Source organism: Myotis brandtii, unplaced genomic scaffold, assembly GCF_000412655.1.
Source record: "Myotis brandtii unplaced genomic scaffold, ASM41265v1 scaffold29, whole genome shotgun sequence".
Lineage (NCBI taxonomy): Eukaryota > Metazoa > Chordata > Mammalia > Chiroptera > Vespertilionidae > Myotis > Myotis brandtii.
The window spans coordinates 1,827,709-1,840,829 of NW_005361075.1; the positions used below are offsets into that span (position 1 = coordinate 1,827,709).

General features: G+C 48.6%; 1 protein-coding gene across 1 annotated transcript; it reads left to right on the forward strand.

Annotated features, from left to right (window-relative positions):
* Positions 1–3,519: 3,519 nt before the first annotated feature.
* KRT2 (keratin 2, type II) lies at positions 3,520–11,083 on the forward strand. The gene is made up of 9 exons (XM_005869279.2): positions 3,520–4,148; positions 5,108–5,322; positions 5,691–5,751; positions 6,566–6,661; positions 7,287–7,451; positions 7,756–7,881; positions 8,756–8,976; positions 10,056–10,090; positions 10,182–11,083. Exons 1-9 carry the CDS (start codon positions 3,567–3,569, stop codon positions 10,634–10,636), a joined length of 1,956 nt encoding a protein of 651 aa, XP_005869341.1. The 5' UTR covers positions 3,520–3,566; the 3' UTR covers positions 10,637–11,083.
* The last annotated feature ends 2,038 nt before the right edge of the window (positions 11,084–13,121 follow it).

The window sequence follows — 13,121 nt, forward strand, 5'->3', positions numbered from 1 at the left end:
GCCAGCCTGTGGACAGCTTGTTTCCAGCCTGCTGCTGGCCATCCTCTCTGCTTTCTGAACTGCTTTCTTGGTGTTATTGGACGTATGGGTGTCGGTCCTGTGAGCAGCCTGATCTCAGCAGCAGAAGCAGGAGGAGCAGGGTTTGTTGCTTGCTTTGTTTTGTATTTGAAATCTAAAGATTGATTTCCATTCTGTGGCTGTGTGAACAGATAGCCCGAGGGCTCAGCAGCTCTGTTCCGCTGATGCTTTGAGTCTTCAGAAAGGACTCACCTCAGTGGCCTATGGAGGGAAGCCCGGATTTGGGGTGGGGGGAGGTGGGACAGAAACCTGAGACAACGCCAGGTACAAGGCAGACTGTGGAGACTCAAGCATTGCTCACATCACATTGCCATGTCAGGGAAAAGCTGCAATTCCAACCCCTAAACCCTAGAAATGATGTTTAAATCATAGGCTTATTCCCCAAGTGGCTGCTCTGCTCTAAGGGAACAGAGGTCTAGGGTTAAGATAAACATGACCTGGGCTCTGACCAGCAGAAATCCAGGGATGTGACTCATTGTAATACTACAAGGAGGACTGTGATGAGGTCGTCAGGGAGGTACACACACTGCTGAGGGAGTAGAGGGAGGGGGAAACTAATTCCTGCTGGAGAATCCGGTGTTAGCATCCACATTTATTTCCCACGGCTGAAACACTTCACCCCCTCTCTGCTTAACACTGCGAGCTTACTTTTCTGCTTCTCTGGCCAAGGGAGTTATCTGGCCAGGGCCAAGGGAAAACCTATGAGGAAAAGCATTCAGGGCCTGGACTTGCTGGCAGCTGGTTGAAAGGATTTTGTCCTATAGGATTGCTGTTCTGCTCTCAGGGATAGCAAAGCTAAAAACCTGTTACACCCACAGGTCAATATCCTTGTGGGACAGTGGAGATTTAGGATAATGTTCCCATTTTATAGATGAAGAAATTGAGGACCATTGTGGTCCAAGGGCCCCAAATTACAGCTGGAACCAAGGGTCTTAACTCCCATTTCACTCCTTTAAAGAATATTGAACTTGTTATCTAGACAAGCACATTGACATTATGTAAAAGGTAAAGATGAAAAGAAAAAGGAAGTAAAATGTTATATAACATTCACATTGCATTCTTCCACCCTCCATGTCTTGAGAGAAGAGGAGGACTCTCCCTCTTCAATTTGACTTTCAAAAACTGGCAATGGGTCTAGAAAGGGGAGGTACCCAGCAGAGACACTGGAAAGGGAGATGCTGTGTGAAGAGCAGAGTTACAGAGCACTAAAACATGCCGATTGTGGGCCTGGCACAAGTCTGGCGCACAGTAGATGCTCAATAAATGTTCATCCCTTTCAGTCACAGAGGGGTTAAGACCCCTCCTCCCCCGAAGCTGGCGTGGCCTCAGCACAGTCATGATGGAGTAATGGACAATTAGGGCGTAGTTCAGATATTCATAGATAATGACATTTGACTTTGAATTGAGATTCTCTCCAAAGATTTTAGCTTTATAATTTATTTGCATACTTAGGATTATATAAGTTCAATTGAGGAAAGAAATAAAGGAGACACACGGATTTGCTTCCTTCAGCATTCTCTTATTGCAAAGCAAACCTCTTGAATAACTAGCTCCCTGTACTTTACCCTCATTGCCTCCTCACCACATAGTTAAGACAGGATTGGAGACGTGAAGGAGGTGGTGCAAGAAGGTAAATCACACTGAGTTTCTGCTATTAACTAGGAACTGTGCTTAGCACATGTTTTTATTATCTGGTTCTGTTTTTACAAAGTCTTAGTCTTCTTACTATTCACTTTCCATAGATGAGGAACTGAAGCTCAAAGAGGACTGTGAATTATCCAAGGTCATTTAACTAAAATACAATGAAACTGGGACTTAAACTTGAAGCTTATGTGTTTTACATGATTGTATGCTAACTCTGTCCTTGGATCTGAGAAATCCTGGTTCTGTAACTTAGGTGACCATGTGAAGTTCATGGTCACAGCACATGAAAAGAAAAGGAGATCTCTTTGCTTCACCCAAAATAACAACAGCTAACATTTGTATTGTGCATCATGGTCTTCAAAACTTCAGATGAATTTCCCACTTTATAGCTAAGAATACAGGGCGGAGTTTAATTCAATGTCACAGAGACAGTAAAAGGCAAAACTGGGACTCAAACAGATTTTCTGACTTTGAATTTAACTCTGGTTCTCCATAGTGCCTCTCCCATGTATTTGGCCACATGGATAAAGGAAGGACTGGGCTAAGTTTAGGTGTGGGTGCTCTGTGCACTTGGTGACTTCTGATATTCATCCAACCCTGGGTATCATTGAAGAGCCCGACTTTCTAATTGCTTAGCATACTCACCAACTGACAAAATCAAGGTATACTTGGATCTTGGAGCTGTGGAAAGTCTTTGATTGCGCCCTAACTGGTTTGGCTCAGTGGAGAGAGCGTCAGCCTGTGGACTCAAGGGTCCCAGGTTCGATTCCGGTCAAGGGCATGTACCTTGGTTGCAGGCACATCCCCAGTCGGGAGTGTGCAGGAGGCAGCTGATCAATGTTTCTCTCTCATCGATGTTTCTAACTCTCTATCCCTTTCCCTTCCTCTCTTCCCCAGTCGGTGTGCAGGAGGCAGCTGATCAATGTTTCTCTCTCATTGATGTTTCTAACGCTCTATCCCTCTCCCTTCCTCTCTGTAAAAAAATCAATAAAATATATATTAAAAAAAAGAAAGTCTTTGATTGCAACCTCTTATTGGGTGCCCAGAGTGAGACAGACACAGACGAGGAACTTTCCTTAAGCCCCTCATCTTCTGGTTTTCAAGTAGAAAAATGAGAGTTGATGGTTATAAAAACTTCTGGTTACAGGAAAGAAAACTCTCTCATCAATGCCTGGCTATTGTGCATCCCTGCTGTGTGCAGGAAGGAAAGAGGCAAGCTAGTTTGAAGAACAACAACTATTTTGCAGAATCCTAGGTCAGCTTCTTTCTGCAAGAGGATGCCTATTTCCCCACATCACCTGCAAAAGCACTTGCTAAAACTCTTGCTGGGGCAGAGGGAAAAGTAAGGAGAACGCTAATGCTGGTATTGAGGGGCTCCCACAGTCTCTAAACCTGCTATCTCCCTGATTAGTTGAACTGGGTGGCGAGCCTGCACAGGCCCGAGTGGTAGCTGGCCTCCCTTGGGTTGATCCAGGGCAGGGAGCAGCATTCTGCAGAAGGTCCCTTTTCAGATTGAGAAACCCACATTCTGATCTCTCTTTTGATGATTTTACAAAAATCAAATTGCATGACAGATGCCTAGATAAACCAGAGAAGTCTGCAATCAAAGCAAGTTCTGGGATGGGGCTGATTGTAGATTTTTAATGGCTATTAGCTTGATAATCACACACCAGGAATAGCTTCCAGGTAGACCAAACCCTTGCATAAGTGGGCCCACACCCATACACACCAACACCCAGTAGCAGAATAAAAGGGGACCCTGACAGTCTCCCAATAGCAGACTTGTGTCTCCAGCTTTAAGTCTTCTCAGGAACCTTCAACTTCCCTTGCTGGGCAAAGGCATCATGAGTTGTCAGATCACGTGCAAATCTCGAAGATCAGGAGGTGGAGGAGGCTTTCGGGGCTTCAGCAGTGGCTCAGCTGTGGTCTCTGGTGGGAGCCGGAGATCAGGCACCAGCTTCTCCTGCTTGAGCCGTCATGGCGGTGGCGGAGGTGGCTTGGGCGGAGGCGGCTTTGGCAGTCGGAGTCTTGTTGGCCTTGGAGGGACCAAGAGCATCTCCATTAGTGTGGCCAGAGGAGGTGGCAGCTTTGGCTCCGGTGGTGGATTTGGTGGCAGAGGAGGTGGCTTCGGAGGTGGCTTCGGAGGTGGCTTCGGAGGCGGCAGTGGCTTCGGAGGTGGAGGTTTTGGAGGAGGCGGCTTTGGTGGAGGCCGCTTGGGAGGTGGCGGTGGCTTTGGAGGTTTTGGGGGTCCTGGAGGTTTTGGGGGCCCTGGAGGATACCCTGGAGGCATCCATGAAGTCTCCATCAACCAGAGCCTCCTGCAACCTCTCAATGTGAAAGTTGACCCGGAGATCCAGAATGTGAAGTCACAGGAGCGGGAGCAGATCAAAACTCTCAACAACAAATTTGCTACCTTCATCGACAAGGTGAGTCATGGGACGCTGGCTCCTTCTGATGCTTAGGATGCCCTGCTTCCAGTGCTACCTGAAAAGCAAACCACAGAGATTTGTTTCTGTCAGGGACCATCAGTGTGATCTGACAAGCCTGAGTTATTAGCAATATCCTAATGGGAAAGGTGCTGGCTTCGTGGGCTACCCATCGTGCACAACAGTCTGCAGTGAGGAGTTATTTGTGCCCAGGGCTCTATTGTTTTTGCCTAAATAAATAAGATTTATGGAAAATGCTGAAAATCACCGAAAATGTGATATAGATAAGTAACGAACTGACGGGTGCAGGCCGTGGGACAGCAGGTTCTGGAAGGGATTGGTAAGACATCTTCTGAGATCGTCTTTCCTTCCCTAGAAGTTATTACTCTACTGAATTCTGGGAAGCTGAGTCTGAAATATCTGCTTGGGGATGAATGAAATTCCTGCCTTGAAGAGAAACATTCTCAGTTTTGTGACCCATAAAGTCTTTATTGGTGTCACATTGGAGTGTTATAGGGTTTTCTTCTATCTCAAGGCAGTTGAACCTAAGGGATTTACAAGGCTCTTAAACACCAGACTGAGGAGCCCTGCCTTCCTGTGCTCTCACATTCGTCACCCCTAGGAGCAGTGCCAGTGGATGCCTGCTTTTGGGTTTTCCCCAGAATATATGGGACCTTTGCCTGGAATTAAACTAGAATGGGAGGGAAATGACCTAGAGTCTTGGGAACAGTGGTAAACAAACCGGTGGATGGTGAAGTAGGAAAAGAGTTCTGTGCATAGAGAATGCTCAGTGTACTATTAGGCGTCTGTAGAGCTTTCCCGGTGTGGAGGCAGGGACCGTGTAAGCTCTGTCTGGCATGACCCGGCCTCCAGCTCAGGAGGGTGATGCTGTGTAGGCTTCTCTAGGTCCCGAAGGAAGGCAATCCAGAGCTCATGTCCTCTCCTTCTGGCCATGGCAGGTGCGGTTCCTGGAGCAACAGAACCAGGTGTTGCAGACCAAATGGGAGTTGCTGCAGCAAATTAACGTCAGCACCCGTTCCACCAACCTGGACCCCATCTTCCAGGCGTACATTGGCCAACTGAAGAAATATGTGGATTCGCTCTCTGCAGAAAGGACATCACAAAATTCAGAGCTGAACAATATGCAGGATCTCGTTGAGGATTATAAGAAGAGGTAGGTGGCAGAGTAAACACTGCGTGGAGATAAATAATGATCTGAGCTACCTGATCATTCCCCTAGCAAGCTATTCATCTCCCAGTTGCATTTGTGGTGATAAAGGGGAGAGGCATCAGGATCTTTGTCATTTTTTTGTGTGAGAAAAATATTTAGGGCTTTAGAAATCATCTTTTTTACATGTTTGAGAGTTCATTTGTAGGAAAGCATCCTCATTTAGGATATCATAGTTTCAATTTAGACAATTAAAGAGTGCTTAATATTCCAAGAAAATCTTGTATTTTTTTGGTGAATCCACTAGAAAAAGGAAAAGAAAAAAGTAAACGATATAGAATAGTCTAACAGCTATGTTCTTTGGGTCTCAACAGGTATGAGGATGAAATCAATAAGCGCACAGCTGCTGAGAATGATTTTGTGACACTCAAAAAGGTGAGTTAGAGAATGTCATGGCTGGGGTGGGAATGAGGGTGCTTTAGAAGCCTGTGCTCCAAACAGACAGGCTGGAAAACAATTCTGCTTGAAAAGAGAGTGGCCGGGGAAATGGGTGGGCATGTCTATCCCTGGTTCTCTTGGAAACAAAAGTGCTTCTGTAGTTCAAGCTTCTGGAGACAATTTTCAAAGATGTGCAATTTGCTAGAGCCTTTCCCATCAGTAACTTACTTAAAACCCATATTGGATCATGAAAGATGCAAGCACAGAGAACACTTAATTCTCTAAAGAGCTGAGGAAGGAATGGGACTTCCCTGCTGAAAGAAGCTGCAGGTGGTGCCGACAAAGGTTAGAAGGCGAAAGTGTGAGTTTTCAGCCTGGTTCCTACAGAGGCTTTGGTATACAGTCCAGAGAAATTCAGGAGAGATTGGAATAGACAGACAGGATGGGAGAGTTGGGAACTATTAAAAACCACAAAGGTCATTATGTCCCATAGTGTATCAAGCAAGAGAGAGAGAATGGTTGACAAAGCTTGGTCCTATCAGAGCTCTGATGGTCTCTGGGTGTATGTGTGTGTGTGAGCAGTGACCATAGGCATGGAGCCCCTAGGAGAGGCACACAGTGGACTCCATGCCCAAGAGGTCCCATGGGGACATGGCTCATCTGGAGGTACCTGGGATATTGGAGAGCAGCTAACAGGGACTGGGTGGAGTGAAGTGTTGAGAGAGGGTGGGGCCCATACCCAGAAAGCTACAAGGTTAGTAAGTGAGTGGGGGGCATGAGTTTCACCAGAACCCCCTTACCTTTCTTACAGGACGTGGACAATACCTACATGGCCAAGGTGGAGCTGCAGTCCAAAGTAGACGTGCTGAGTCAGGAAATTGAGTTCATGAAAGCCCTCTTTGATGCGGTAAGGAGGCTGCTCCTGGATAGAACCTTACTTCCCCCTCTTCCCACCAAAGGAAAGTCATTCCCAATGGTTGAAAAGGTGGTATAGGTGGGGTCTATAAACTGGCTGACTTCAACTTGCCATCACTCCTTGGCACCAGGAGGCTTCTATAGTGTAGGTCTTGGAGGAGAGAAATTTTCTCTGATGTTACAGGAAATAAGGCTCAGGAAACACTAGGACAACTTCCCCTTACTCCATTCCCCAGCGCTCATCTCCCTTTAGGAAGAGACCTGTCCTGTCCCTATCCTGGTGTCTAGTATACTTCGAAGGTCAAATGTAACATATCTCTCTGCTCCCTGCCCAAGTGAACATACATGACTTCTGAAACATGAATTAAAATATAAGGCATTTGCCATCAACCAGCTTCTTTCTGGAGGCACTAAGCAAAACTGCATAACTGGTGAAGGCTGTTAACTAGGAGGCTCAGAAATACAGACCCCTCTCCTACCATTCTCAGGACAACTTTGGCAGGGGCCGAGGAACGGTGGTTATAGCACTTTAACTCCCATGCAGAGTCTGAATACTGGGGAGGGGGTGCTGCCTTACTGGGCAGAGAAGCCATGGCCAGACTTCCCTTGTGTTGCAGGAGCTGAGCCAGACGCACCAGACTATCACCGACACCAATGTCGTTCTATCCATGGACAACAACCGCAACCTGGACCTGCAGAGCATCATTGCCGAGGTCCAGAGCCAGTATGAGGAGATTGCCTTCAAGAGCAAGGCTGAGGCTGAGGCCCTGTATCAGAGCAAGGCAAGTACTAGGTGCTGAGGGAGAGCCACAGCTTCTTCTACCAGCCAGATACTGTATAAGATGGTCAGTGTTTTTATCTAATGGAAATTAGGCATCATTCCCCAGAAAAAGTGTCCACAGCACCCCAAATGCCCCCAATTGAGGTTGGCATGGAGCCCTTCTGGGGGTGTGAGATGGTCACCAACCTCCCACAAATGCAGCCATGACTTCTGGCTTGGTTGACCCTCCCTGGACCAGTATCAGACTTTCCCTGGCTCAAGCCAACCTTCCCCTCAGGTGCAACTGTCTTCCTCTTCCCATACAGTATGAGGAGCTCCAGGTCACTGCTGGGAAACACGGAGACAGCATGAAAGAGATCAAGATGGAGATCAACGAGCTGAACCGCATGATCCAGAGACTGAAAGGGGAGATTGAACATGTGAAGAAGCAGGTGGGGACTGGCCCTGAGGACTGGTGCAGCTCCACTGGTTGAGTGGGGCTTGGGGAGGGAGGGTGTGTATGTGTGTGCAAGTGTGTGTGTGTGTGTGTGTGTGTGAGAGAGAGAGAGAGAGAGAGAGAGAGAGAGAGAGAGAGAGAGAGTGTGTGTGTGTGTGTGGTGTGAGAGAGAGAGAGAGAGAGAGAGAGAGAGAGAGAGAGAGAGAAAGAGAAAGAGAGTGAGAGAATCTGAGATGTTCTAATCTAGCATATGCTGATCCCAAATGCCTTGAGTTTAACATAACTTAAAACTTATAAGAATTTTTTAGAGTGGCCTAGGAGACATTTAGAGCAAGGAGTAGTGCAGGGAAATAATTGTGCCCACTTTTTGATTGCTTACACCAGTGAAAGGGAATAATAACAAATAAAGCAAGAGGTTGTCGGACTTGTGTGGATTGTAGCCACAGCTTCCCACTGCGGCACAGCCCTGAGCATAGCCGGCTGCGTGGTGAAGGGCAGGGAAGCAGGGAGTCGGCATAGGGCGGGACATTAGCTTTGGAAGGGATGACGTGGGGCACAGAATTTGCTCCGTAAATAACAGGATTGGCGAAGCAGTCCACATCAGATGTTTCCATAACAATTTTGGCCCCATGTTGTGAGGATCAAAGGCCTTCATGGGGAATTCATAAGAGTACAGTCAAAGGTGACTTGGGAAGATGATGCTCCCGAGACAGCAGCAAGTCTTAGCACAGTTGTTTGTAGCCTGCGTTAACTCTGGGGCAAGTTCACACTGCCTGAGCCAGCGATTCTGGCTTCCCACACCCTGAATACCTCTGTTCCCTCTCTGCAGACTCCACTCTCTAGAGAAACCTTTTCTCCTTCTCTCCTAGTGTAAGAATGTGCAAGACGCCATTGCAGATGCTGAGCAGAGGGGAGAGCATGCCACCAAAGATGCCAAGAACAAGCTTCTTGACCTGGAGGAGGCCCTGCAGCATGCCCGGGAAGAGCTGACCCGGCTGCTGCGTGACTACCAGGAGCTCATGAACACCAAGCTGGCCCTGGATGTGGAGATTGCCACCTATAGGAAGCTGCTGGAGGGCGAGGAGTGCAGGTGAAAGGCACTGGGAGGGCTGAAGGGACCCTGGCTACCCTTCCCTTCTCTCTTAGAGCCAGGGCTGGAGGCCAAGGCAGGGAAAGCAAGGATGGACCAGGGCCTTCTGATGGCTGAGAGCTGACATCACGATGATCCCAAGCAGAGATTCAGGGCATAACGCATTATTATACAGTGGTAGATTTATTGATATGGAATGACTAATAAGGCAGAGTAAGCTACTTTAAGCAATAAGTTAATTGTAGTCTTTTCTGAAAGAGAAAGCAAAATGCTGTGAAACCAGGTTAGTCCTAGACATTTTGAAACCTTGCTTTCTGGGTCTGCGGAGTGCATTGTGATCTGGAATAGGGTTGGGACATGCGGACTGGCTGGGGCATGCTCACCCAGAGCAGGTGCCAAACCTAATTCTTTGCAAGTTTCTGGAGGCATAAACAGAACCATTTGCTAACCTCCCTAAAGAGAACCTTTCTCTCCAATGAGTTTGGAAAAGTTTGTTAGTGCTATTAGCATCCCCAGTGATTTCATCTGGCTATAAGCAACTGGAGGGGGAAAGCTGCCTGGGCCCCCAGCGAGCCAGTATGACAGAGAGGGAGCTGCTGTCTCGGGCTGTTGCTCTGTGCCTGTCTGTGAGGCCAGGCCTCCTACCCGCAGCTCCCAGAGGCAATGGGAAAGATTCCAGATGCAGCGGAGGGGGGTGGGGCAGAGAGTGGGACTGGGAGTTGCAGCTCTTTCTGAACTGAATATTCACACAGTGCAGCCTCCTTTCAAAATTTCTGGCATGGCTTGGATTTTGAATATCAGACTCCCTAAAATGGATTTTTAAAAATGGGGTGCAAAATTTGCCTTTTGATTATTTTTATTAGAGCAGAAAACTTAGATGGATTGGGATGCCAGGCAGTGTGAAACGTGGGGCTGGTCCCATCTCTGTGATCTGGCAGCACAGAAGAGGGTGGGCTCTCTAAGGCTCTGGGGGCTGATGTTAGAGGCTCCCTGCACATTTGTAGGTGGCACTTGGGAAGCAACATGTATGCAGAACCTAAGTGCTCTGTCCTGAGTTCTTTTCTCTCTCTCCCTATCAGGATGTCTGGAGACCTCAGCAGCAACGTGACTGTGTGTAAGTGGGTCCTGTCCTGTGGGTGGTGTGTTGGGTGGAGGCAGGCTGAGGCAGTCAGAACTTTTTGTGGTAACACCGTCTTTCTCTGCAGCTGTGACAAGCAGCACTGTGTCTTCCAACGTGGCAGCCAAAGCCGGCTATGGAGGCGCTGGTTCTGGAGGTAGAGGATATGGCTCTGGAGGAGGAGGAGGAGGAGGATACAGCTCTGGAAGCGGCAGAGGTGGCGGTGGAGGGGGCTACGGCTCTGGCTCCGGAGGAGGATACGGTTCTGGAGGAGGCTCCAGGGGAGGCTCTGGAGGAGGATATGGCTCTGGAGGAGGCTCCAGAGGAGGCTCTGGAGGAGGTTACAGCTCTGGAGGAGGTTACAGCTCCGGAGGAGGCTCCAGAGGAGGCTCTGGAGGAGGTTATGGCTCTGGAGGAGGCTCTAGAGGAGGCTCAGGAGGGGGATATGGCTCTGGAGGTGGCTCTAAAAAGGGAGGGGGAGGTTCTCAGAAGCTTGGCTCCGGTGAAGGTTATGGTTCCAACGTGAGCTTCTCTTTTACATAAAGATGGAGCCCTACTCTTGATTCTCCCACTCCAGAATGTAGAAGCTTGTCTCTGTACATCTAATTGACAGCAAACCAAACCTTGTCATCCACCTCTGATAGCATTTTGGGGGAAAGGGATGCCCACATAGAATTTTTGAAATATCTCCTCTCCAAATAAATTAGTTGAAGCCAGTGACACCCTCTGTCCCCTGGGGAAGAATCTGCATTGCCTAGGTTTGTGCTTCCAGCCATCCTCCCACTCCCGGGCCCCCCTTGCATTGCCCATTTGGTGGTCCTCCCCCTCCTCCCACAAGTATTCTGTTGAGGACCCATTTCAAAGCCTGCACCTTTCCCCTGGCAGTGCCCCCAGGGAAATATGTTTCTGTGTATATAGCCTGTTTTGCTGGCTCTGCATCTAAAGTACTGTGGTCTTGGTGTCTGCACAATAAACTTCATTTGCAACTCATAGCATGTGATGTGTGTTTCATGTCAAGCCTTGGCAGAAGCGGGTAGCCGGGAGCTATTACTCATTGCTGTCTGACTTAAGACACCAGAAAATGGAGAGATTTGGAAAGGGTAAGGAAGAGGCATCTGGGGAGGAACGTGATGCCCTGAGGCAGCGTGGCTGGAAGAGGCCAGAAGAGTTTTCCTTCTGGAAGTCTTCAAGGACAGTGATGAAGAAGGCTAGCCCTGGGGTCAGGGGGTGAGTGTGATGTTCTCAAAAAGTATTTTTCAGACTTGGGCACTGTCATATTTCCAGGAAGTCGATAGGGGGATTTGTGGAAAATTCTCTTTTCCAGAAAAAGCCATTCTTCTTAAGCATTTCCCACAGACTGCCCCCCCCCCCTTTCTGAGGCCCCTTCTCCTCAGGGCAAACCAGCTGAGCTCCCAAGGCTCCCATCCAGGCTGTCTGCAGCTCTGGGCTTCCAGGGCAGAGTTTCCTCAGCCCTCCTAGGTCACAGGCTCTCTATGTGCCTGCAGTCCTATGTCTCTGTGGGGGGCTCTCAATGAGGCTGAAGGGGACTATCTGGGCAAGACTCTGGGACTATCAAGTGGCATCCAAAACTAAGAGACTGCTATTTTCAAGGACATCCCCCTCCCATCAGAGAAGTCTCTCAACACATTCAGCAGATGGTGGGCCCTTCTTTTCTCCCCTGTCCCGCAGCCCTCTGGGAGCCTCTTTCCCTGGGTGTTCCAAGCAAGGCGGCTTCTCCTGTGAGTGTGCAGATGATTTCAGCTCCTTCCCCACAAGGCCTTGCCACCTGACCGGGACCTCCTTGGGGGCTCAGGAATGGCCGGAAGGTGGGATGGGCTCTTGGGGTTGGTATTAGACTGGCCAGAGTTGCACAAACGGGAGTTGGTAGCTGCAGCAGATGTGGCTTAAAACAACTCAGAAAAAAATACCGAGGGATTCTTTTCTCTTTCATTCTACTCGAGCTTCAAAACCTTGGTGAGTCTGAGAGCCTCTTCCTGTTCCTAGAAATTGTAGAGACAGTTCTGAGAAATGCAGGGGGAGGCATTGATCGACAAGCTTCACCTGTAGTGTGAGGATGCTGGGCAGGAAGTGCTCTGTATGCTGCAGGTGGCAAGGTGACAATACACGAAGCTGCCTATTCTAGGGTTATCTGATGCTCAGAGAAGGGCCCTTGGTCAGGTGGAGAGGTCTGGGGAGGTGAGGGCATCGACTGGGAAGAAGTGCGAGGGCCCGGCTGTTGTAGGGTGTATATACCATGCAAACATGAACATGACCCTACACAGGGACGAGTGTCCTAGACATTTAGGGCTGGAAGGGAGCTTTAGCAGTCAATGAACTTGAACCTCTGATTTAGGTCAGAAAACAGGTAAGACCCCAGGTGGGCTCCACCCCTGATTCATGTACTGTTTGGAGGCTTCAGGAATGGTGAGCCCTTTGAACACTTTCTGAGGGGAAAGCAGGCAAGGCAGGCAAGGTGGCAGCTTTTACTCCCAACTACCTGAATTCCTGAGACTGTCAATGGTGTGCGTTTCCTGTGGCTCATAGCTCCTCACTCCTACCACACTGCAACACAACCCTTCTTTTCAGATCTACTCAGACACATGTTACTTTCATGTCAGACCCCAAGCAAAACCAGCCTTGTGGGTTAACCTGGGGATACAAGCCTGAGGCTGGAAAGAGATCTGGCTGTAAGCTGGTCATGGAGTGAGGGGCCAGTTCGAGGAAGAGATTCTCCTTTCCCTCCTAAGAGCCCCAAGAGACTAGTCTGGAATCTGGGTCATGCCCCTCCCAATCTGGTAATTGAATTGTCAGATCCTGGGCTTAAAAAATAGATGGACGCAAGCAGAAGGGTTTTACAAGCTCTATTTCCATAGGCAACTGGGCTAAATATTTATATTCTGATGATGTTGCAGAATAGTTGGGACACACTCCCTCTCATGGTTCCCTCCCTTTCTCTGCCTGGGAGTCCAAGTGAAAATTCAAATAAGCTTCTTTTCACCCCTTCACCAAACTCTTCCCTGTCAACTTA